Source organism: Heterodontus francisci, chromosome 1 (assembly GCF_036365525.1).
Source record: "Heterodontus francisci isolate sHetFra1 chromosome 1, sHetFra1.hap1, whole genome shotgun sequence".
Classification (NCBI taxonomy): Eukaryota; Metazoa; Chordata; class Chondrichthyes; order Heterodontiformes; family Heterodontidae; genus Heterodontus; species Heterodontus francisci.
In genome coordinates this window covers 46,627,242-46,654,425 of record NC_090371.1, presented here as the reverse complement: position 1 = coordinate 46,654,425, position 27,184 = coordinate 46,627,242, and the positions used below count along the sequence as shown (strand labels likewise).

Below are 27,184 nucleotides of genomic sequence, written 5' to 3'. Positions count from 1 at the left end.
TAATTTCCAGTTCCGTTCTGGATTCTCTCTCTCTCTCTGATCTCTCCCTCTTTCCCTCTCTCTCGCTCTCTCTCAGCACCTTCCTAACTCCGGTGCCTTTCGCTTCCCGCTTTGACTCTCTCAATTGAATACACGTGGACACGTCGCCCGCTTCTTTTCACCGCCAGTTTGCAGCGCAGATAACTGTTAGCTGAATGTCCCCATCGCCTCGCTTCCTTGCGGCGATTGTTTGCGTATTTCTCTCTGTAAAGGGAGTTTTGTTTTGAAAAAGCGCCAATCATCAATTGGAAACGGAGTGAACAGAGCTGAATTGGAACAAGTTCCTGCCTCTTAATTAATTAATGACCAGAACAAATCCTGTCCCCAGCGAAGAGACATTGCCGTGAATAACCCGGCGTTTCCTGTTAAAATTACTTTTTCAAAAAAAGTTTGCTTCTTTCCCAGGTTGGGAAATTAATGAAACAAAAAAAAACCGTTGGTCAGAATGTTTCTGTCTCGTAATCAGTTTTTGACAAGTCGTTACAATATATTGATTAATCTATTACTGTACATAAAAACATTTTACAATTTCATTAGCAGCGTGTCCATATTGAATCAATCTTATTGTGCTAATATCTGGGATTGAAAGACCTTTACCAACCGCTACGCTATGATCGATGGTCTATTAAGGTGTATTGTAATATTGATCAAATTGCAGGCCCGATGTGTTAAGCTCTCTTCTCTATTTAATGTTATTTTTAATACCGCAGATCCGAGGAGAAGCTGTGATAAATAAACGTCAGGCATTATGGAAAGCGTCTCTGCTCCTCTCCCAGGACCCACTGATGTTGCGCTCTCAGCACCGACAAGTTCCTTTGAGCAGGATTCCCTAAGGCAACAGAGATCTCCCCATATCCCCATGAAGCCCAATCAAGTTGGTCAAGTCATTCTGTACGGGGTGCCCATAGTGTCACTCATCATCGATAACCAGGAGAGATTGTGTTTAGCTCAGATCTCCAATACCCTGCTTAAGAACTACAGCTACAACGAAATTCACAACAGGAGGGTGGCTTTGGGGATCACCTGCGTCCAATGCACCCCAGTCCAATTGGAGATCTTGCGCAGGGCTGGGGCCATGCCAATATCATCGAGGAGATGTGGGATGATAACCAAGAGGGAAGCCGAGAGACTTTGCAAGTCCTTTCTAGGTGAGAACAAGCCTCCAAAGCTCCCTGACAACTTTGCTTTTGATGTTAGCCATGAATGTGCTTGGGGGAGCAGGGGTAGTTTCATACCTGCCCGTTACAATAGCTCAAGGGCAAAGTGCATCAAGTGCACCTATTGCAATATGTACTTCTCTCCCAATAAGTTCATCTTTCATTCTCACCGCACCCCAGAGGCTAAGTACACTCAACCCGATGCTGCCAACTTCAATTCATGGAGGAGACACCTAAAGTTGACCGAGAAGAGTCCTCCACAAGACTTGGCCTATGCGTGGGAAGATGTGAAAGCTATGTTTAACGGGGGCAGTCGGAAACGTGCCCTCCCAGGACACTGCGGCTCCCTCAGTTCAGTGAAGGCAGTAAACAGCGTTATCACCCATATGATGGGCCCGGACCTCTCTCAGAAGAGGGCCAGGTTTGCTGAGGATGAGGAAGATGGAACCAGCGTCTCCTCTCGAAAAAACATGCGGAGTTATCCAGTTATCCCGGTTCCCAGCAAAGGATTTGGGATGCTACAAAAATTCCCTGCGGCCTCCCTATTTCCCAATCCTTACACCTTTCCTGCTTTCGGCCTCTGTCAGAAAAAGGATGATGGCGACTCTCTTGCTGGTGAGCAAAAGCAAAGTGGACTATCTGGACTACTTTGGCCTGGGAGAAAGGATGCCTTTTATCCACCACTGTGCATGTTCTGGCCACCGAGGGCGGCTAATGGCATCCCAGTGCCAACCTACCTCCAGCCCCAGCCGAGTGCCATCACGTCGGTAGGGGAAACCCCAAATTTAAGGCAAACTTTCCTTGATCTGTCTGACCAAAGCGAAGCTGGTGGCCTGGCAACTCCAAGGGACAATTTGTTTGATAGGGATAGTTTAAGCAACGCGACCACACCTGACCACAGGTTGGTCGCTGATGGAAGAGTTAAGCTCTTAGATGTGTCTGCTTTTACAGCCAGGAAGCAGAGCTACCTCTCCGCCTTCAGGCCCGTAGTTAAAGACATCGAGAGCATCGCCAAGCTTCATGGCAATTTGGAGGATTTTGGATCTGATCGACATCCCTCCCCGGGTACCAGCTGCAGTTACCATAGCGACAGCGTGGAGAGTGAGGAAGAACAGGACGTGGATGTAGAAACCAACAAGCTCTCAGGCGATGGGCAGGAAGAGGCAATCTCTCTGGGTCAGCAGTACACCCAGAACAACCTACAGCAAGACAGCGGACGTAAAGGGAGTAAAGACAAGATCCAATTCTGCAGCTCCAAAATGGAATCAAGCGTGGACAAGAAAGAAGGAACGGAAGACCCAACCTGTAAAAAGGGGCCGACTCCCTGCCATCCAGCATCTTTGGAGCAGCCCGGTTACAAAGACGTAAATATCACCTTTCGGCTATTTAGCTAATTATTACTTGAGCACAGCTTTGGGCTAGACTATGCACAAGAGGCACGGTTAAAGACGATCGTGTCCCTAAAGAAATCAATAATACAGTAATATAGTGTTAAAATTCTATTTCATAATTTGATTCTCTGTGATATGTGATTTGCTTTGCTTTTCGTCTGCATGTATTTTTTTCTCTCTTTCCTGGGACTTTTAATTATTGCACATTAGCGTTGTCTTCGTTTTCATTACACAGCATGATACGAGGTTTACAAACAAGATTTCTTAGCACATTAACGGCAGCACTCCAGTCGGCGAACTGCCTCTCCCTCACTCTCGGACCGATCTAATATTTCCTGCAATTTTTATCTTCCAACAGAGTCTTAAAAATGGAACCAAAAAACATTCACTGTTTTCTAAAAAGGATGAAGATAGTTTTCCTAGTAAGTACAAAACGACCCATGTCAAAATAAGACCTTAAAACGCAATATAGTAAGAAATACAAATTAATTTCATTTAATTTCAATAATCAATTTCACAAACACGGAACGAAAGTTGAAACGAAATGTCATTTCGCGGCACTATATACAGCAGTGACCCTGTGTTAATTTTTGGCGCTCTGTTTATTTATTTGACTCTCTGTTTACCTGTGACCCTGGGTTTATTTCTGACACCCTGTGTTTATTTGCGACCATATATTTATTTGTGACCCGGTATATGAGACCATCATTTTGTCTCTGGCCCTGTTTATCTGTGACCTTGGGTTAAATGTTGATCCTCTGTTTATTTCTGTGACCTTCTGTTTATTTGTGACCCTATTTCTGTCCGTGACCTTGTTTACCCGCAACTATGTTTCCACCTGTAATCCCATGTTTACTGTGTCTGTACTACATTGATGTATATTTTATGTTACAGTTGAGACTAAACAACAGGATTGTTTCGCGGAAGAGTCTGACAGCTCAGGATTGCAGCTAGGGTTCTGGCGGGAACCTGGGGGTAAGTAATAAGGACGAACAAAATTAAACCAGGTAATCAGGTGTAAGCAGAAAGCTGCAAATATGAACACCCTATTGGAACAGGTTGAAAAGAACAAAACAAAATCAGCAAGCTTAAGAAAGCAATATTTTACAATAAGTAACATAATGCAATAATGTTTTCTTTCAAGGACTGTTATATGAAGCTTGTTGCTTTTAATATTTGTCAACACAGATAATAAAGGTGTTTTATGACAGCTATCAATGCTGATATCATCTGGCTCATAATGAGCTTCGCATACAATACATTAGAAAATTCCCTTTATTATCTTAAACAAATTAAATGAATCCACCTTTTCTTATTGCTAAATGTCGCCAAGGGCTTTACCTAAGACAGCAAAGGACGTGATTAGAAGTTCTGATGCCGCGTCTCAATTGCATTGAGCGGGGGAGGTATCTGTTCTAGGGGGAGGGAGAGAGAAAAAAAGAATCTAATTTGCCATTTATGTAATGCAAACTCGTTTGGCTTTGTCGATTCACGGTTAATTGACTGTCAAACGAGGTTGTTATCCTGGGGCTATGTCTGCAAATTTGCCTGTCAGATGAGAGAGAACATCGAGGGCTCAGAATGAGCAAAAATACATACGCTTTTTGCTCTTATTAGGGGGAGGAGTCCCTAAAACATACACACCACATACCATTTTATTTAAATACCAGTTTCCCTGGAGAAATTAATAATGCTTTAGATTGTCTATTTCATTTTACAGCTGCAATCGCTGTCCCTGTTAAAGAATGTGGATAAACACAATTAATGTAATGGGTCAGCTCTAATGCACCAATTTTTTTTTTAATCTCAGCATTAAAGAAGACCACCCCCTCCCTCCCCGTTAAAAAACAGACAATTACAAAGAGTGAAACCCATGAACGCTATTGTTTTGGAAAGTGAAATTCCCAGAATCTAAGTGTTTTACCTATTTATTGTGCAGGTGACCAGGCTCAAGAATCAACGTCACCACTTTCTATCAAAACTGATGTGGAAAATATGGAGAAAGGTAGATATGCTCAATATATATATATGGCGTGTGTATGTGTCTACAACGGTCATGTTTAAACAGCCACTTGTATTAATGTAGCGCCTTTAATGAAACGTCCCAAGACGCTTCACAGGAACGTTATCAAACAAAATAGACATCACAATTGATTATCCTTTTATACTATGCCAGTGGTGAGAGCTATATATCTAACAAGTTGGTTTATATATCTGCATTTTGTGAACTATTTAAGCATATTACTGCGCTGTAGATCATTTACATTTATCACACGCCCCTTTACATCAGAATCGCCATCCTGTAATCATCTAATCGATTTACACTTGTAAGTTTTTGTTTCAACTCCTCTGCGTAACACAGTCGGCACAACTATGTTTTGGTATCTCCAGTGAACATACAGACCGTATCAATATCGGCTTTAATAACGATTGCTGCGTTTTAAGGAGCTATGCTTCATACTTTTCCTCCACATCTCAAATTATCTGCATTATTAGGGAATATATGTTGGAAAGATCCATCTTCTGTAACCAAACCGTAGAGGTGGATTTTTCACCCTCCTCGTTACCGGATACCCAGTCTAGTGTTTAAAGCGGCTGCGTGTTGCGTATCATTAAAATGTTACTTCTGTAAACCACCGAATGTTACCATATCCCAGTAATCTATATAATCACACCTCACTCCACCACGTATTTGTCCAAATAAATCTATTAATTATTGTGTTATATTATTACAATATTAAAAAAGAGTTTTCTGTTTTTTTACGGTGGGGGCGATCAATAACTTTACCGATCACTTTGTGGAAGCAACATAAACCTACAATTCAGTAGGTCCTGCACTGACATTAGAAATAGATTGATAGGTAAAAATAAAATTATAAATAATAGACACATAAATAGACAAAGAGATTTAGATAAAATTGATCATAAATCAGGGATGAAAAGGAAAAAAAATCATGGCTAAAAAGAGAGACAAAGATAGATGGATCCGTAGGTCTGTATAGGAATGTGCAGAGAGGCGAAAGGCATATCCAGAGTTGAAGGATAGACAACGCAGATAAATTGACAGATAGATTGAGACCGATAAACAATGACCGATAGGAAAGACAGATAAAGCACATGCAAATAATGGAGTCAGACCAATGGACAAACAAAATAGAGCTTTGGGTTTTCGATAGAGAAATACAGATATATCTAGATGAAGAGAGAGAATCTACCAATTTATCCACATATGCATTAGATTTCTAGCTGTACAATTAGAAATTATGATGCCCTCTGTTTTGTTTTGACAGGTTAAATGAGTGATTTCGCCGAGGAGGAGATTATTATACAAATAATAGATATCAACACCAGATTGTTTTGCCTTCCTTAAATCATATTTTATATGCTTTTCCAGAAGAACTTCAGAAAGTGTTGTTGGAGCAGATTGACCTGAGGCGGAGATTAGAGCAGGAATTTCAGGCGTTAAAGGGTAACGCTTCTTTCACTGTTGTCAGTAAGAAATTACTTTTCTCCTTTTTTGCATTGTGTATACTGTATTAAGTTCGGGTGTTTCATAGCGGTGCCTGACACAGGCAGAACACACATACCTTATTTATTTTACAGTAGTAACATACCCGCAATGAAAATGTGTAACAGCTTTAAAATAATCAATAATCAGCTTTGAAAAGTGTCTTTCCAATTGTCTGTTTCTTATTATTAACTGCCTGGTGTCGGCACCGCGAGTGATAACATGGTCGGTTTTTGGAGCAATTTATACTTGTTCATGATGTCAATATAACCATAGAGATCACCTACGTGTTGTACTTGACATCGGTGAAAATATAATTATCGGGGTTTAATCTTTGTTAGTGTGTGTGTAGATATATTGTAAAATGTCAAATTGGAGAGCTGAAGGAAAATAGTTTTAGATGATTAGAATGAACTTTCGTTTTGTACACAGCATGGAGAAGTTGAAATATTGTTAAGTCCGAGGCTTATCTGACCCACGTTTTTGTGCATTTATCTATTTATTGATCAGATAACTTCCAGGACCAGATGAAGCGGGAGCTGGCGTACCGGGAGGAGATGGTTCAGCAATTACAGATGGTGAGATGGAATTTCTTACCTGTTTCACCTACTTGTTACTATTGTGCGTCTGTTTCAGGAATTAATGTGTTTATTTATGGTATTTGGCGACTGACCCATTTGTTTATTTTTTTGCTGTCATTTCTCTTTATTGATGTCTAAAATAGCACACGAGCATAATAAAATATTCCTCAGTATCCTATATTTTAGGCAGGGTCTAAATTCAGCTCTTCCCTGAGGAAAGATGTGTTGAAAGTGTGATTTGGAGAGAGTGGGAGATCCTTCCAAATTTTGCCAGCTGTCTATCAATGTAACATTACCAGCAGACTGACACTGAAGACAGGGGTATGGTAGCATAGTGGTTATGTTACTGGAATAGTAATCCCTTTCATCTAAACCCTTGCCTGTACTAATTTAGTTACTCTCAGCCTGGGTGGTTTTAGGGATGGGGAGGGCAAACATCAGCCAGAGTTGTTGCTCCTCATTGCTGTCCAATGACCTATGCTGGAAAATGCACACATGTGAACAATAGATGAGGGCAATCAGACTTGTCTGTTATCTCCCTTCCTTCCCTCCAGTAGAATGGTCTGTAAATATTCATTGTCAAACATTGTAAAATTCAATATCCACAACCATGGCAATGCTTGTAGTTCATGGCATATTCCGTATTATAACATGCAGTGTCTTATGCTCTTTGTAACACATTACAGACTGTATTATCCTGTTGTAACACGTTCCAAGCTGTGCATTCTCCTGTCTCTAACACACTCTAAATTATGTATTAACCTATGTGTAATATACTACAGACTGTTTTAAAGTATATTTATCACACTCCAGGATGTGTCCTCCTATAAATATCACACTCCAGTCTAGATGTAAAACACTTCAAACTGTGTTTTATGCTGTAGGTAACATACTCTATACACATTCCTGACTGTGTCTGTATATAACTCACTCCAAACTGCTTTATCATGTATGTAATACAGTGGAGATGATGTTATTCTGTATAAAACGCCTTCCAGACTGTGCTCCCTTATCCATCTGTTAACACTGTTGACTTTTTCCCCCCAAAATAAGAATATCCCTGATTTTAAAAGATGCCCTTAAGCCCTTTGCTTCAATGCTGAAAAGGCTAAACTGGAATTCTCTGCCACCTTGTGGCCTTGCTAATAACTGGTTCATTGTCAGCCTGCGTAGCTTACCTATTCATTTTACTTCCCTCATTATGGGGCTGCAGTTGGCGTTTATGCAGTATTTCTACAGCTGTCTATGCAATATAACAGTTGCCTAACAGGGATCAGTAATTCTCCATGTAAGGAATTGCATATGTGGTTGCTTGTCATACCAGACAGTGTAATAACACCACCCTTTTTTACATTTATAACCTTGATGCACCAGTTTAACGATTGACAGAGTTGTTGCTACATTACAAGTGACTACCCTTCAAAAGTACTTCATTGGCTGTAAAGTGCTTTGAGATGCCTTGAGATTGTAAAAGATACTACATAAATGCAGGTCTGTCTTTCTTTCTTTCCATTGTGGGTTTTGTCTCCACTCATGAGACTGACCACAGCAATGTTCCAACTTTGATCCTTTTAGGTTATATTATCAATTTCCTTGTACAGGTGGAATGAAAGTGAATTTTTACCAGCATGGACTGGTTGGCCCGAATGGCCAGTTTCTGTGCCATATATCCTATGTATGTAATCCTATCCTATGTATGAAGACACACTTTAGTGCACAGTCTTACTCGTAGGAGCAACACATTGGGAAACTGTGAATAATGTTCCTACAGTTTTTTTAATGTGTGCTCCTGGTGAATGAGGCTCATTGCTGAGAGTGCACTTTTGAAAAATTTAACGTAATAATTTTCTCATATTTTATACTCTTCAAAGTGGAATGTTAGTGTAGAGGAATTGAAAATATTCCCATGTATTTTTTCCATTCTGCCACCAGCTATCAGTGTCAAGCATTCCCAGGCCAGGGAAAGCACAGCCCTAGGCCCCAATCTCTGTGCATCTCCCACACCTGGAATTCTTCTTCTTCTTTGGCCTCCTTATCTTGAGAGACAATGGGTAAGCGCCTGGAGGTGGTCAGTGGTGTGTGGAGCAGCACCTGGAGTGGCTATAAAGGCCAATTCTAGAGTGACAGGCTCTTCCACAGGTGCTGCAGAAACATTTGTTTGTCGGGGCTGTTACACAGTTGGCTCTTCCCTTGCGCCTCTGTCTTTTTTCCTGCCAACTGCTAAGTCTCTTTGACTCGCCACACTTTAGCCCCGCCTTTATGGCTGCCCGCCAGCTCTGGCGAACGCTGGCAACTGACTCCCACGACTTGGAACTAGCTCATGAGGTATTGCCAGGCACAATTAGAACTTCAGTCCCTAGACCACTACTGCTCAACCCGGAGGGCCCATTAGTGGGAGGATATCAACAGACATTGCCACCAGCCCCTTTTTCTTTTCATTGTTTTGAAACCCTTTCAATCTTCTTGATGCCATGACCAGTCTTTGTTCCTCATTCCCAGCCCCCTTACAAAACTTCCATCTAGGACACCAATAATCTACCACCATATCGACCTCATAATTCCATTCCACATCTCTGTGTTCAGTCACCAGCTCTGCATATTGCTGCAGCTTTCTTTGATGTACTTTGTCTCCCACAGGACCTTTAGCTTCACCACGTGCATGTTCTTTATCTGCTGTGACTAGCTAGGAAACATCAAAATGGTCCATTTGTAGTGTTCCCCCTAGGGCAAGTGCTATGTCAAGTTTCAGACTTGAGATTCACCTACGAGGGAAGAGTAGTTGAGATGGTTTTCGGCTGCTTTCCTCAGAGTACCTTCCCTCAGGTGAACTGTAAACATGGCTAAAGAGCATCTACCTACATTTACAATGGGGGAGTGCCACTGCACCCATCAGACACTAGTACCCCCACTGGGCATCAAGCCAGTATTCAGAGCTGGTACTCTGCTTATAGGAGCAATCTAGAGTGGAGCCCAAGTTCAACTCTTCTGATCCAGAGGTGGGAATACTGCCACTAAAACAGTGTTCTCTCCTTCATCAAATGGTACAGATAAGGTAAACCCAGAGTATTGCTTTAAAGAAAGGCAGGATATTAAGAAGTAAAAACAGAAAATGCTGGGAACGCAATTGCTTCAGGATATTAGGAAGAACTTATTTACTGAAAGAGTGTTAAAAAGCTGGATAGTCAGCCAGGTAAAGTGGTAGGGACAAAAGCATCGGAGAGACTTGAAATGCAGTTGGATCCTGAGTTTGCAAAATTTGGATATTAGAGCTTCAACAGTCTAACCTCATGCTTGATATGTCTCATAATCTTCATACTCAAATCTAGACCTGCCCATCTGACATCATGACCTAATAAGGCAAAACCTTTTCCAACTAAAATCAAAGCCATCCTTTTCAGCTCCCCCCAGATACTTATACGCCTCTTAGTTCAACTCATCCACCTCTCATGGCTAAGCCCTGAGATGTAGACCCTGGGCATGCTGATCCCTACCTCTACGCCCGTGCTGATGAAACTCAAATTCACCTGAAGGCTTACAACACTTTGCCAGCCTCTCTGCTTCCATGCTCCATAAGTTATAGTTCATCCAGAACACGATAGCTTGTGTTGTCACCCTATGGTGCACAATAAGGTCCACATACCCATCACCCATCCATGCTAACTTCCACTGCCTCCCCATGCTACAGGGAACTGACTTTATTATCCTTTTCCTCACTTCACATCCCCCCATGGTATCACACCCCTCACTGATCCTCTGATATTAGCTTACTTCTGATAGCTCACTCCACTGTTGCCAGGAACTCCTTCAGCCGCTATTCCCCTACCCTCTGTCATTCCTTCCCTCAATAATTCTGCCTTTTTACCTCCCTCCCTCCCTTAAAAAGCCTTCCAAAGATCCTTTTCTTTGATATGCATTGGTCTCCTCCTAAACTGCTCTCTTCCAGCCATGTCAACTGGGCCTAGTGGGCAGCACTCTTGCCTCTGAATCAGAATGTTGTGGGTTTAAGTCCCACTCCAGAGACGTGAACACTAAAATCTAGACTGCCACAGCAGTGCAATACGGAAGGAATGCTGCACTGTCAGAGGCTCTGTCTTTCAGACGAGATGATAAACCGAAGCTCTGTCTACCCTCCTAGGTGGAAGTGAAAGATTTCATGGCACTATTTCAAAGAAGAGCAGAGGAGTTATCCCCAGACTCATGACCAATATTTATCCTTCAATCACAGTCACTAAAAAAAGATTATTTGGTCATTATCACATGCTGATTGTGGGATCTTGCTGTGCACAAACTGGCTATGTTACAAGTGACTACAATTCAAAAGTACTTCATTGGCTGCAAAGTGCTTTGAGACATCCTGTGGTTGTAAAATGTGCTCTATAAATGCAAATATTCTTTTTCTTTTTCTCGCTGCTAATCAGTGCTCTTTTTGTCAACTCCCTGGAAAGGTACTTTGAGATGTGAGTGTGGGGAGAGCTATAGAAACATACTGCATTCTTCAGGACAGCAGGAAAAGTAAACATCTCCCTCTAGTGGTACGACCACAATTGCATTAAAGGAAAGAACATATAGGAATCAAATGTTTTGTCACATGAAGTTTCCCTTATTGTTCATCTCAATGCTTAAAAAATACAAATTATAAATATTTATATTGAAAATGTTGCTCTTGAAATGTTGTGATCAGGTCAGGTCCCCTAGAAACTACTATTTATTTTGTTATCTTCAGAAAAATTAATATAGGTAAAGGAATATTATTCTTAAAAAGTCACTAAATTACAGTTTTTACAGAAAATGATAGTTATTACAAGGGGGGAGGGGGAGGTGACTGCAAAGCTTTTGTGAAGCTTTCCAACAATCAACAATCTCCAATGGGCTTTTGTTTAGTGCTTTAAGAGCTGTGAGGACATAAAGGGAAAGAAGGTACATTCGATGACACATTTCATGATGTTGCATATTCCTAGTGAGAATTTCACTTCATCCTCCTTCTACACCAAATGTCCCACATAGGTTCCATTAATTTTAATTTTGTTTTAAGATTTTATATTTGTAAAATGATGGTTCAAGAGGAGATCTTACCTTTATGTAGCATTTTCAGATGTGTCACAAACTGTTTCACGTACAATGAACTAATTTTTGAAGTGTGGTCACTATTATTATATAGGTGAATGCATATGGCAAGATTCTATACACAGCAATAAGATGGTTGATCAGTTAATATACTCTAGATGGCATTAGTTGGCCAGGATGCCAGGAGGGTACCCTGCCCTTTTTCTATTGCTTTGGGACCTTCAATGTCTGCCTGAAGCATCTGGAATAGACAGACAGGCCCCAGTTTAACATTTCCTCTCAATTGTGGCATCTTGGACAATGCAACACTCTCTCCAGTGTACTGATGTGTCATCTAGTGCATGTGCTCATGTCCTAGAATGGAGCTTGAACTCACAACCTTATGTTAAAAAAAGAATGTGCTCAAAAATATTCATTTCATTCTGTCATCACGACAATGAGCACCAGCAAAAGTAGGAAAACTTTGTATGGTCCGAGGTTGTGCGGGTGGTAAAGTACAATAGCACACTTTTAGACTTAAAGTCTTTCAATTACTGTTATTTCTTAAATGACTGTGATCTCATTCAATTATTTCTTTTTAGCTCCTAATTGAATGACAATCCTTAGTTGCACTTTGTAAAGTGATTGGAGACTGTCCCAAAGCTAGTTTTGGTGAATGTACCACCTTGTGCTCTGCTAAGCCATACAGACCTGGAAGGTTCCTAGTTCAGGCACAGTTGTCTGCGGAGTTGGCTGATCTTAGATGGAATAGTGTTCGGGATGTTAGAATTAGTCTCAGCATCCTCAGATTAAGAGAGGAAAAATCAGCCAGCATTCCCGCTTTTGCTGGCTGTCAAATGGTGGAAAGTATGCATGCATGGATGTTGGGTAAGCGCAGGATTTGACATGATTATTGCTGCTCACCATCATTAATAAGCTAAAATAAAAACAGAAAACGCTGGAAACACGCAGCAGGTCAGGCAGCATCTGTGGAGAGAGAAACAGAGTTAACATCTCAGGTCAGCAGAGTTTTGGATGAACTTAAGTTTATGAAGGAGCAGATGCTAATAAGGGCCCTCTTTAAGAACCAAATTTCCCAGTTCTGATGAAAGGTCAGCGACCTGAAATGTTAATTCTGTGTTTCTCTCTCTCTGTAGATGCTGCCTGACCGGCTGAGTATTTCCAGCATTTTCTGTTTTTATTTCAGATTTCCAGCATCCACAGTATTTTGCTTTTGTATCATTAATGAGCTTGCTGGCCCACACTGTTTGGGTTCATATGAAATGCTAAGCCAATACTTTTGGGCTGCGTTGTATCATTATTTTCACTCTTAGAACCAGAGCAGCAAGTTAAAACCCTTCTAATTACAACAGCTGGCTGAAAACCTCCCCCTCTGTGACACCTGGAAAAGACCTAGGGGTAGAGATTGTATGGCACAAACTGGGCATAGGAAATGATCCCTGCACCGGAACAGGTAGGCCCATGGCCTGATTGAAATTTGTCCTCCAGTCTCATTTAAATTAGAATGGTGAGCAGCGGATTGTGGGAGCTGCAACACAGCCAGAAGCCCTCAGCGACGTCACAGGCATGTGGGGTGGAGTGTGTTTGGAGCAAACTAAGGGGGCAATTGCAATGTCTGTGGAGTTTTGGGAGCTCTCCTGCCCCTCCTGACTTCCCAGGAATGGTTTATTTGAACTTTTTGTAACTTGCCTTTTGTGCGAACCAGTTTCTACCTTCACTCCCCCAGGTGAAACTAGTTTTGAGACAGTCTCCATCTGCTATGCTAACTATATCAAAATATTATCATTGACTTGGGTGAAATCTGAAAATGTGCCTTTAAAAATGTGATTCTTTTAATGAGAAACCAAGTGGAAATATCAAGGCTCACAGCCAAGGCTGGAAAGAGTAAAAGACAAAATGAGGTAAATCAGGAGGAGTGATTAAATGGCATCATGTTTGGGTATTTGAAAACTTGTGAGAGGAAAGAAAAGCTGGGGGAAGTAAGGATTTCCACTTGAGATCCTGGAAAAGATTGAGTTATTATATGCTTTATCCCTCTTATTCCTCTTTGTATGCAACATTCCCTCCTTAAAGTATTTTTATGTTAACTGTTTTTGTACATCAGCTTGTCAATGAGTGACATCTGTGACCAGCTCTCAGTGTTTAGGTTGTTAAAACCATCTCCCTTTACTGGTGGCAGTCATACACCAATTAAATGCAATACAAAGTCATAGAGCCATTTATGGTCTAAAAGGCGGCGATTTGGCCCATCAAGTCCATGCTGGGTCTCTGCAGAGCAATCCAGTCAGTCCCACTCCCACCCCCCCCCTCCCCCCCCCGCTCAATCCCGTAGCCCTGCAAGTTCAATTCCTTCAAGTGCCCAACCAATTTCCTTTTGAAATCATTGATTTTCTCTGCTTCCACCACTCTTGTGAGCAGCGAATTCCAGGTCATTACCACTCATTGCATAAAAAAGTTCCTCCTCTTAGTCCCCCTGCATCTCTTGCCCAAAACCTTCAATCTGTGTCCCCAAGTACTTGTACCATCAGTTAGTTAATGGGAACAATTTTTCCTTGTCTAACTTATTGAAGCCTGCCATAATCTTGTACACCTCTATCAAATCTCCCCTCAATCTCCTTTGCTCCAGGGAAAACAACCCCAGCTTTTCCAACCTAACCTTGTAAGTAAAATCCCCCATCCCTAGAACCATTCTGGTAAATCTCCTCTGCACCCTCTCTAAGACCCTCACATGCTTGAAATCATGCTTGACAAATCTACTAGAATTCTTCGAGGTTATAACTAGTAGAGTTGATGAGGGGGAGCCAGTGGATGTGGTTTATTTGGACTTTCAGAAATCTTTCGACAAAGTCCCACATGAGAGATTAGCGTGTAAAATGAAAGCACATGGGATTGGGGGTAGTGTATTGCGATGGATAGAAAATTGTTTGGCAGACAAGAAACAAAGAGTAGGAATAAACGGGTCTTTTTCCGAATGGCAGGCAGTGACTAGTGGGGTACCGCAGAGATCGGTGCTAGGACTGATTTAGATGAGGGAACTAAATGTAATATCTCCAAATTTGCAGATGACACAAAACTGGGTGGGAGGGTGAGTTGTGAGGAGGATGCAGAGAGGCTTCAGGGTGATTTGGACAAGTTGAGTGAGTGGGCAAATGCATGGCAGATGCAGTATAATGTGGATAAATGTGAGGTTATCCACTTTGGTAGCAAAAGCAGGAAGGCAGATTATTATCTGAATGGCTATAAACTGAGAGAGGAGAATATGCAGCGAGACCTGGGTGTCCTCGTACACCAGTCACTGAAGGTAAGCATGCAGGTGCAACAGGCGGTAAAAAAGGCAAATGGTATGTTGGCCTTCATAGCGAAAGGATTCAAGTACAGGAGCAGGGTTGTCTTGCTGCAATTATATAGGACCTTGGTGAGGACACACCTGGAATATTGTGTGCAGTTTTGGTCTCCTTATCTGAGGAAAGATATTCTTGCTATAGAGGGAAGGTTTACCAGACTGATTCCTGAGATGGCGGGACTGACGTATGAGGAGAGATTGAGTCAGTTAGGATTATATTCGCTGGAGTTCAGAAGAGTGAGGGGGGATCTCATAGAAACCTATAAAATTCTAACAGGACTTGACAGGGTAGATTCAGGAAAGATGTTCCTGATCGTGGGGGAGTCCAGAACCAGGGGTCATCGTCTAAGGATACGGGGTAAACCTTTCAGGACTGAGATGAGGAGAAATTTCTTCACCCAGAGAGTGGTGAGCCTGTGGAATTCACTACCACAGAAAGCAGTTGAGGCCAAAACATTGCATGTTTTCAAGAAGGAGTTAGATTTAGCTCTTGGGGCGAAAGGGATCAAAGGATATGGGGGGAAAGCGGGAACAGGTTACTGAGTTGGATGATCATAATGAATGGCAGAGCAGGCTCGAAGGGCCAAATGGCCTACTCCTGCTCCTATTTTCTATGTTTCTATCCTTCCTAAAGTGTGGTGACCAGAACTAGACTCAATACTTCAGTTGGGGCCTAACCAGAGCTTTATAAAGGCTCAGCATAACTTCTCTGCTTTTGTACTCTATGTCTCTATTTATGAAGCCCAAGATCCCAAATGCTTTGCTAACCACTCACACCATATGTCCTGCCACCTTCAAAGATTGATGCACACGCACCCCCAGGTCCTTGTGTTCCTGCACGCTCTTTAGAACTGTGCCATTAAGTCTGAATTGCCTCACCCTGTCCCTTCTGCCAAAATCCATCACCTCACATTTTTCTGTATTAAATTCCATCTGCTACCTGTCTGCCCATTCTGCCAGCCTATCTATGTCCTGTTATAGGCAGCTCCGATCATTCCCACTGTTTGTCACTCCTCCAAGTTTGGTATCATCAGCAAATTTTGAAATTCTACTCTGTATTCCAAGATCCAAGTCATTTATATACAGCAAAAAAAGCAATGGTCCTAGCACTGACCCTTGGGAAACACCACTGTCTACCATCCTCCAGTCTGAAAAACACCCATTTACCATGACTCACTGTTTTCTGCCCTTAAGCCAATTCTTTTTTATCCAACTGACTCTCCAATGCCATGAGCCTCAATTTTGTAACCAGCCTTTTATGTGGTCCTTTATCAAAAGCTTTCTTAAAAATCTGTATAGACAACATCCACTGCATTCCCTTCATCAACCTTCTCTGTTACTTTACCAAAAATTCATTTAGATTAGTGAAGCATGATCTGCCTTTTACAAATCCATGCTGGCCCTCCTTAATTCAATCAAACCTCCAAGTGCCTGTTATTTTTCCCCTGATTATTGTTTCTAAACTGTCCCAATGCCCCAAGAATCTGAAGCCCTCCCTCCTGGACCATGCCTCAAGCCACGCATTGATCCTCCCTATCTTCCTATTTCTACTCTCGCTGGTGCATGGCACTGGGAGTAATCCAGAGATTACTACCTTTGAGGTCCTACTCTTTAACTTCCTCCCTAGCTCCTGAAAATCTGACCGTAGAACCTCAATACCTGCCCTTGCTATGTCATTGGTACCAACGCGTATCACAACTTCTAGCTCACTCCTTTCCCCCTACAGAATATCCTGCACCCTCTCCGTGATGCCCTTTACCCTGGCACCAGGGAGGCAACACACCATGTGGGACTCACGATGATGGTTACAGAAATGCCTTCTGTCTCCGACTCTGGAATTTCCCAGAAAAACTGCATTTTTACACATTGTAGCTCCGTCCTGTACAGTCCATTGCCCATTGGTGCAAAGATCTGGACTGCTGCACTCCTTCAAGGTATTGTCACTTGCAGAAGTCTCCAGTGCTGAGTATTGGTTTGAGAATGGCACACACCCTGAAGTCTTCTGCACCTCATGCCTCTTCCTAGTCTTTTGGACAGCCACACAACTTGTATCCTGAACTCTTACTGCCTGTGGGGTGACCACCTCCTGGAATGTATGACTCAGGAAACTCTCCTGCCCCCTGATGCTCTGCAGTGACTCCAGCTGCCCCTCAAGCTCAGAAATCCTGAGCTCAAGCTGAAGCAACTGGAGACACTTCCTACATATGTGGTCATCCAAGACAAGTGGTTAGCAGTGGTTAGCACCGCAGCCTCACAGCTCCAGGGACCCGGGTTCGATTCCGGGTACTGCCTGTGTGGAGTTTGCAAGTTCTCCCTGTGTCTGCGTGGGTTTTCTCCGGGTGCTCCGGTTTCCTCCCACAAGCCAAAAGACTTGCAGGTTGATAGGTAAATTGGCCATTATAAATTGTCACTCGTATAGGTAGGTGGTAGGGAAATATAGGGACAGGTGGGGATGTTTGGTAGGAATATGGGATTAGTGTAGGATTAGTATAAATGGGTGGTTGATGTTCGGCGCAGACTCGGTGGGCCGAAGGGCCTGTTTCAGTGCTGTATCTCTAATCTAATCTAATCTAAAAAAAGTGAAGTGTACTGGAGTTCCCGCATGGCGCAGGAATTGCAAGTAACAGGTTGCAGCTGCCCATTCATGATCTAAAGAAAGCCTCTATTCCCCCTTTTCCAATCTATTTGGTACCTTGTTTAAACTATAAATTTTAATTAAGGCCTCTGGACCTGCACTGTGCTGCTACTCATTAATTCACTCACTGTGATACTCACCTTAATTTCCCAGCTCCTAATTTGAAAGACTGCCATAGTTTAGAGAGAGAAAAAGAGAAATACTCATCAACCAATCATTTACCCGCTTTCCTGTGTTGTCACAATTTGACTTTTTTTCTTGGTTTCCTTTCGCAGTGCTCTCTCTCTCTTTCTCTCTCCCTGCCACTGCTTTATCCCCACTGTGCTCTCGGACCTTCCACTATTCTTGCAGCGCTCTCTCTCCCGCTTGCTCTCTAAATGTAAAAGCACCATGAGATAGCTTGAAGGGATGGGCAACAAATGCTGGCCTTGCCAGTGATGCCCACATCTCATGAAAGAATAAAAAAAGGTCTGCTTTACAAAATATAGCCTATTATTGTAGTGTTACAGTCTAATAGAAACATCCTGATAGAACCCTAAATATCTTGCAGTCTTTTAATCAATGAAAAAGCACATTACCCATTTTAAACAGGGATATACATAGGAACAGGAATAGGCTATTCAGTCTCTCCAGAGTGTTCCACTATTCAGTCACATCATGGCTGATCTGCAGCTCAACTTCATTCACCCTCGATGCACATCCTTTCCCTAATAATATTCTGTCAATCGCTGTCTTGAAAATTTCAATGGACTTATATCCACAGCCTTTTGGGAGAGAGAAATCCACATTTCCAGTACCCTTTGTGTGAAAAGGTCTTTGTGATTTCACTCCAGAAGGGCTTAGCTCTAATTTTGTGTCCCTTTGTTCTGGTTTTCCCCACCAGAGACAATAGCTTTTCTGTATCTGCCCTATCAGATCATTTTATCATTTTAAACACCTCAATTGGAATACCTCTCAAACTTCTAAACAATACTATCCAACCCAAGCTATGCAAGCTGTCCTCATAATTTAAGCTTTTAAGTCCTGGTATCATTCTGGTCAATCTGTGCTATATCCCCCTTGTTATGACCAGGTGAGAAAGGTGTCTAGGGGTCCCTCTCAGCCTTCACCTGGTCTTACCATAACAGGGTTCAATTTTTAAACACACTGTGTTTTTAGCTCCCCCTTGGTGAATCCTTGTTCACCGCTTTTCAATTATAAGGGAAAAAAAAAAGCAGAAACAAGTTTTCTTAGGTTTAAAGAAGAAAGATTGAAATTTATTAAACTCAAACGTAAACTCTAATTCGGTTGATGCCTACAGATACTCAACATGCCCATGCTAGCATGCATACGCGATACACACATGCAAATAGAGATAGAAAAGAGCAGAAGAAAAATAAAGTGGAAAAGTTTGAGGCAATATCTGAAGAGTTTTGGTTATGGTTCTTTGAGCTCACTGTGGAGTCCTTGATTGTAGGTAGATCTTGCTTTTCATTGGGGCCCAGTATTCTTCTTAAACCTTGTTCACTGTAGGAGACTTTTCTCTCTTGGAGTACATGTGTCTTCAGTGAATTCAGAGGCTTGTGAGAAAGAGATGGGAGCAGACAGGAGAGGCTGTGGCGAGCCAGCCAGGAGAGGTCTTTTCAGTCCATGAGCAAACAGACACTCTGAGTTCAAACTATTTGTACAATTCAGAAAAACCCCAGTTGCCAAGCAGGTTAGTCATGTGACTAACTGGTCTGACCATGTCTTGGATTGTATCACCTTAGCAGTCACTGGAATGCTCCTCTTACACACAATACCTTGTAATCAAGGTCTATTGTGGGATGAAAGTGTCAGGGAATGGTCCTTTGTCCTTCCAAACACTGTCTGTTAATATGCAAATGTCTTTGCCAGCCACGGCTGATCTGTTTAACAAGACCTTTCTTCACTTCAGTAACAGTTTAAAAATCAATGTTCATGACAAAATTAATGTGCCTCATTCTTGGCAGGTGGGGGCCTAGCATGACACCTTCAAGACCAATATATCCTTCCTATGGTGTGCTGCCCACAACACAACACAGTACTCCAGATGGAGTCTGACCATTTGTAACTTTTTCCCTTTGTATTCCAATCCCAGTAACGGCCAACCTTCCATTAGATTTTTTGATTACTTTTTGTGCTCATACACTAGTTTTTAGATTTATGTATATGAGCACCTAAATTCTTTGCTCCTCCAACCTTGAGCAGTAACACTAAACAGGCGAGATACATTTGACTCTTGTTATACTCCCCACTGATATTCAATTCTATTTGTTAATGGAGCTGAATATCAGGTGTGGAGCAAAACAGGCAGCAAGATCAATACTACCTGTTTCCATTACCACCCAAGACTAATTTGAACCCCCTAGCTCTCACCATTTAGAAAATATTCCAATTTATCTTCCTTGGATTCAAGTGAATGACCTCACACTTCCCTACATCTTGCCCACTCACTTAATCTGTCTAAGTCCCTTTGTAAATTCCTGCTCCCATCATCTGTAGAATTTAACGTGCCTCCTAATTCAGTGCCATATGTAAACTAAAGGCATTTGATACAGTTCCGCACAACAGACTGGTGAGCAAAATTATAACTCATGGAATAAAAGGGACAGTAGCAACATGGATACAAAATTGGCTGAGTGACAGGAAACTGAAAGTAGTGGTTAATGGATGTATTTTGGGCTGGAGGAAGTTTGTAGTGGAGTTCCAAAAGGGTCAGTGTTGGAACTCTTGCTCTTCCTGATATATATTAATGGCCTAGACCTTGGTGTACAGGACACAATTTCAAAATTTGCAGATGATACAAAACTTAGAACAATTGTGAACTGTGAAGAGGATAGTGTAGAACTTCAAAAGGACATAGACAAGTTGGTGGAATGGGTGGACAAGTGGCAGATGAAGTTCAATGCAGAGAAATGTGAAGAGTTTCATTTTAGTAGGAAGAAAATGGAGAGACAATATAACATAAAGGATACACTCTAAAGGGATGCAGGAGCATGCAGAGGGGAAAAGTTTAGGGGGGATATGCGTGGAAAGTTCTTTATGCAGAGGGTGGTGGGTGCCTGGAACGCGTTGCCAGCGGAGGTGGTAGAAGCGGGCACGATAGCGTCTTTTAAGATGTATCTAGACAGATACATGAATGGGCAGGAAGCAAAGAGATACAGACCCTTAGAAAATAGGCGACATGTTTAGATAGAGGATCTGGATTGGCGCAGGCTTGGAGGGCCGAAGGGCCTGTTCCTGTGCTGTAATTTTCTTTGTTCTTTTTCTTTGTTCTTTGTTCTTTTTCTTTGAGCAGAGGGGCCTGCGTGTATATGTGCATTAGTCATTGAAGGTGGCAGGACAGTTTGAGAGAGCAGTTAATAAAGCATATGACATCCTAGGTGTTATTAATAGGGACACAGAGTACAAGAGCAAGGAGGTTATTTTAAACTTGTATAAGACACTAATTCAGCCTCAGCTGGAGTATTGCGTCCAGTTCTGTGTCCTGCACTTTAGGAAACATGTAAAGGTGTTGGAGAGAGTACAGAAAAGATTCACGAGACTGGTTCCAAGGATGAGGAACTTCAGGTATGAAGATAGATTGGAGAAATTGGGATTGTTTTCTTTGGAGAAGAGAAGGCTGAGAGGTGTCTTGATAGAGGTATTCAAAATCATGAGGGGTCTGGACAGAGTGGATAGGGAAAAGCTGTTCCCACTCATGAAAGGCTTGAGAATGAGAGGGCACAGATTTAAAGTGATTGGCAAAAGATGCAAAAGCGACATGAGGATAAACCTTTTCACGCAGCGAGTGGTTAGGATCTGGAATGCGCTGCCTGAGAGTGTGGTGGAGGCAGATTCAATCGAAGTCTTCAAAAGGGAATTAGACTGTTATCTGAAAAAGGAAGAATGTGCAGGCTTATGGGGGGAAGGCAGGGGAATGGCATTGGGTGAAATGCTCATTCAGAGAGCCGGTGCAGACACAATGGACTGAATGGCCTCCTTCTGTGCTGTAACAATTCTGTGATTCTGTGAACTACAACTCTATGCCTTCATCCAAGCCATTGAAATATATATATATATATACATATATATAGAGGCCCTAGTACAGATTCCACTTGTCACTCTGTCAATCAGAGTACATTTGTTTTTTCCCTACTCTTTGTCTCCTACCTCCCAACCAATTTCTAACTCATCACAAGTTTACTTCCAATTCCTCGTGCTCTCATTTTCTCATGCAATCTCTTGTGAGAAACATTATCAAATGCCTTTTGAAAGTCCAAAGAGACAACATCCATAGTCACTCCCCTATCTTGCTGGTGCCCTCCTCGTTATACTGTACTCTAATCCATTATCTCCCCCTCTCTCTCTCTCTCTCTCTCTCTCCCAGATTCCATATGCAGCAAGTCTGATGAGGAAAGAAAGGCTCAGCACACAGCTGAATAAAAGCTAAACAGTTAATGAACTGGGACTGAAGTTTCAGGTTAGTGCATGTGGCTAATTTCATCTTGTGAACACATTACAAGACGGAACTGAATTAGGTTTGCTAAGAAACATTTTACAGTGGGCACTTAAAGCCAGTAGCGAGAAAGAGGGGATAAATAGACATGACTTTCATCGCATCAACCATGTCCCAGTGTCAAAGGTGCCTAGCCCACAGGACCACCCTGTCCCTGGGAGTAGAAATTTGTTATGGCCTGTTTTCAGATGCAGGGCTTCCAGGGCATGCCTGAACCAGGAGGCCCAAAGTTGGTCCAAAAATGGACCTTGCACCTCATTTTAGTAATTGCGGTAAGCAGCTGTATCTGTCATGCCACCAGAAACAGCTTTCCTGTGTGGCCTGTTCCAATTTGGGTCATTGTCTCTCCAACAATGAACATAACATTGGAGTGGGAGAAGAACAGGAGGAACGATGCGACCACGGTCCGGCTCTCAGGAGGTAAGTAAAAGAAAAATACTTACTTTATGGTGGTCTTAGGGAGCAGCAGTTCTACCAATAACTGACTGGAGCAGGCTCAGTGCTGACATTCTCTGAAAGGTTCTTAAAGAGGCCCCTTATCTGCCCCTCCATAAACTTAAGTTCATCCAAAACTCTGCTGCCCATATCCTGACCTGACTTGCATTCAGTTCCATTCACCCATCACCCCTATGCTCACTGACCTAGGTTCCCTGGCCACCAGCACCTCGATTTTAAAATTCTCATTCTTGTTTGCAAATCTCTCCAAGGCCTCAGTCCACCCTACCTCTGTACCTTCTCCAACCTTACAACCCTCCCAGATCTCTTTTGCATTCCCCTCTTCCTTTGCCTTACCATTGATGGCCATGCCTTTAGTCATCTATATCCTAAGCTCTACAATACCATCCCTAAACTTATCCCTCTCTCTACCCCTCTCTTCTCCTTTAAAGCACTCTTTTAAAAGCTATGTCTTTGACAAATATTTTGGCTACCTGTCTTACAGTCTCCCTCTTTCGCTCAGTGTATTTTTTTTGATTATGCTCCAATGAAACTCTGAGGGACATTTTATTATTTTAAAGGTGCTATCTAAATGCAAGTATTCACTGTTGTAAAGGAGTCCACACAGGATACTTGAAAATCATCCATAGTCAATGTGGTGTCAAACATATTTCAGGTTCCCCATAAAATTAGCAATTTTTAAACCCTTTTGCCACCTGAACCAATTACTATGCATCTGTCTCAACCCTCTCTCTTTGTCAGAAACTTGCTGCATAAACTGGGTCCAAGTTGAATAGTGTTAACATAATATCCTTGAATTTACTGAACTTTTCATGATATTTTCATCCTGGAAAGTTTAACTGTAGGAATTAATACAACTCTGTCTTGGAAGCATGTCGATTTTCAGAGTATGCAAGTTTCTGGAGGCACAGAACCTCATCTCACAAATAGGTTTCAATTCCTTCCTCTGTAGTAATGTTGCTTGAAGCTACTTTGCCCTATGGATATTGGGAAATGTTCAACACGCACAACTATAAAGCTATGAATGCCTTGTTGGAGCCATGGGGCTGAAATTTATGAGCATGCTGCAAATTGTAGCGGCACGCTCTGATCTCGGCAGTCTTCAAGTGCGGATGTGCCGTCGCTGAGCCCCCGCGATATTTTGTGTAGGGGCTCATTTAAATGGAGAGGGCGGAGTAGCCACCCCTGATGATGTACAGGGGACGGCCACTCCCTCCCTAGCAGTGGTGTCTGGCGACGCCCTGCAGGCGCCGGTGCCATTTTTAAAGGGCTTCAAGCCCTTAGAAGAAATTTTAATTTTTAAAGTTATATTGTGGTGCATTGTTTGTGAAAATTTAAATAAATACTGGAGGTCCTTTCCCAACCACCGCCGCACCCTCCCCCCACCACCATCACTTCCCCCCCCCCCACCCCCACCACCATCACTCCCCCCCCCAACCACTGTTGGTTTTCGGAGCAATATCAACAAGATGAACTTTCCCCCCCAATCTCGTAACATTTGCCCTTCAACCCCTTTCCACCATCCCCTCAGCCAATACAATGTGTTTTCCCGCACACCCCCCCCCCCCCACCCCCACCAACCACACTGATAATCTCACTGCTCCCCCCTCCCCACCAGTGTCATGCCTCAGAACTCCGAACGGAGTTCCGAAGGCGCGAGAGCTACAGCCAGCGGCCGGAATATCGGCGTGGGCCAATCGCCGGGACAAGGTAAGTTAATTTGCATCTTTTAAACTTAATTTTAATATTAAAATAAAGGCCCCACCGCTGATTGGCAGGAGGTCTGCACCGAGGCCTCGATGCCACTGGTGAAATACTGCGGAGCCTTCTCAGCCACGGAGGTCATGGCGGGCCTCTCCCAGAAGAATTTTGCGGGCCCCCCCACCACGACCCCCAATGCCGGAGGGCTCATAAAATTCAGCCCATGGTATGTGCATAATCTTGCATATACTCAATTTCTTCAAACTTGCCACACCATAAACAGGGTGAATTCAGAGCATCAGCAATCCTTTATACATTGCAGAATTGTTTTTATGAATTTTCAATATGTAATGCCTTCTCCCACCCTCAAAGCATTTCAAACCATTTTACACAATGAATTACATCTTGAAATTTGTGACATGTCATGGAATGCAGCAGTCAATTTGCACCAGCAATCTGTCCTACAAACAGCAATGAGATGAATGACAAGGTAATCTGTATAAATACATTGGGGAAATTTCCATGATGGAGCAAACTGCACACAATCAGTTGGAAGCAGTTCCTTCACTCAGTTCAAGGGGTGCATCTTTTTCCATTCTTTCCTATGTCATAATAAAATAGTTTTACTGTGTTCTATACTTACTGCATTTTTTCATTATACAGAAGCATTCGTCGAGGTGCGCGTCATTTGTAAGATATAACCACAGAGCAAAGTTCCACACACAAACCTAGAACATCAGAAGAAAGGTCAAGCAAAGAATTGAAGATGAGGCATAATCTGAACTCTGGATATTCAAACCCAACAAAGATAATACACAAACCAATGATTCCCCAAGGGACATCAAAAGTAGTTCAAACTTTATTAGTAGCACAATGAACCACTATTAACTGGCTTCACAAACTGGTGGTGCTTACATTTAGAAGGTTGATGAGCCCACTTTAAGAAGATTGGTGCGTCCATTTTAAAGGTATTAGTGATCTCACCTTAAGAAGATTTCTGAGAACATTTTACGGAAGATTGCGAAAACCACACTTAAAAAGATTGGTGAGCCCACTTTGAGGGGATTAGTGTACCCACTTAAAAAGGTTGGTAAGCCTAAGTAAAGTTTGTGAACCCAATGGATTAATGAACAACAATGTACGTGTATGTGTGTGTGCTCATGCACGTGTGTGTGGACTTCAGGAAGACCATCAGTTGACTCATTGAATAATCCTCTGGAAGAAATACTACAAACTCAACTCTTGTTTTGTGGACTTGAATTGCATTAGGCTCAAGAGGGCAGGCAGCAATTTTAACACTGAGGTTTCAATAGCGGATTAGAAACAACACCCTAATCCAATCCTTCTCTTGCTTTTGCCTGCTGAATTTATTAATGGTTAAATAAGAGTATCCTCTATCAATTGAAATATTTTGGCTTTAAATATTGGGTGTATTTAATATTACTGTTATTATTAAAATGTATTTAAATCCTCTGTGCAACTCCCTAATTAATTAGGTGTGTAAATAAAACCTGTCATATACCAATTACTGCAATGAAGACAAATGGATTGTCTTGGGATATGGGAGTAAAATATACACGTATATCTTTGTGTATAAATAAAAATAGACACACAGGCTGTAGAAACAATCGGGGGAAATCACCAATCCTGCACTTGCAACTCAGCACATACTGATTCACCAATTTGCACCTTTTAAATCAAAACTGACTGCTGGTGCAGAATGTGGGTGCACTGAATTTATCTTATATAAATATTTTATTTCTCAATTTTATCTTCTTCTCATTGAAGGCAAAAGGCTCCTGCTGGTTCGCTGCTTCCACTAGGCTCCAGTACTATACCCATATGGCTATTCATTATCTGTAAGTTGATTGAACATGGGTGAATCCTCACCAGATGACTACACACTCGAACCTTCACCGTGTTTTTTATTTAATTCGTTTGTGGGATGTGGGCCTCGCTGTGTGCCCACCCCTAATTACCCTTGAACTGAGTAGCTTGCTTCAGAGGGCATTTAAGAGTCAACTGCATTGCCGTGGGTCCAAAGTGACACGTAAGAACAGCAGATTTCCTTCTCTAAAGGACATTAGTGAACCAGATGAGTTTTTAACAACAATTGACAATGGTTTCATGGACTAGCTTTTTAAAAAAAAAATCCAGATTTATTAATTGAATTCAAATTTCACCATCTACCATAGTGGGATTCGAATCCCTGTCCCCAGAGCACTAGTTGGGCCTCTGGATTACTAGTCCAGCGACATTACCTCTATGTCACTGCCTGCCCCTAGCATTTAGAAACTCTGAGTAATTCTTTCTTTCATTTTAATGCTGATGAATATAATAGGATCCTATTCTGGGCATTCACTGTCAGCAGCCAGCACTTTCAGATCAAGTCCATCCTAATTAGATGCAGAGTAAAACTTACTCTTATCTGCCCAAAACTATGTTCTTCAGCTCCAACTTTTGAAATGTGTCTCTCTTCCATCATTATGATATTTTTCAATTTCCTACATAACCAATTCTCATTTAATGAATTGACAGTTTAGGGCTAACTAGTCATGGATATTTGTGCCTCTGCTATCTTCTCACTAGATTCTTTGAGTATCCACAGGTGCAATCTTTCCTTTTAATCTATCTAGTACTAGGTTTTTGTCGTCCTTAAATTTGGCTGATTTTGTCTGCATAAGAACATAAGAAACAGGAGCAGGAGTAGACCATGCAGCCCATCAGGCCTGCTCCACCATTCAATATGATCATGACTGATCTTGGGCTTCAGCTCCACTTTCCCGCCTGCTCCCCATATCCTTTGATTCC

At 42.2% G+C, this 27,184-nt stretch overlaps 1 protein-coding gene across 1 annotated transcript; it reads left to right on the top strand.

Annotated features, from left to right (window-relative positions):
* Positions 1-787: 787 nt before the first annotated feature.
* skor2 (SKI family transcriptional corepressor 2) lies at positions 788-25,105 on the top strand. The gene is made up of 7 exons (XM_068046188.1): positions 788-2,560; positions 2,946-3,009; positions 3,482-3,562; positions 4,527-4,592; positions 5,982-6,080; positions 6,606-6,673; positions 25,037-25,105. The coding sequence occupies exons 1-7, from the start codon at positions 788-790 to the stop codon at positions 25,103-25,105; spliced, it is 2,220 nt and encodes a 739-aa protein (XP_067902289.1).
* Positions 25,106-27,184: the final 2,079 nt, after the last annotated feature.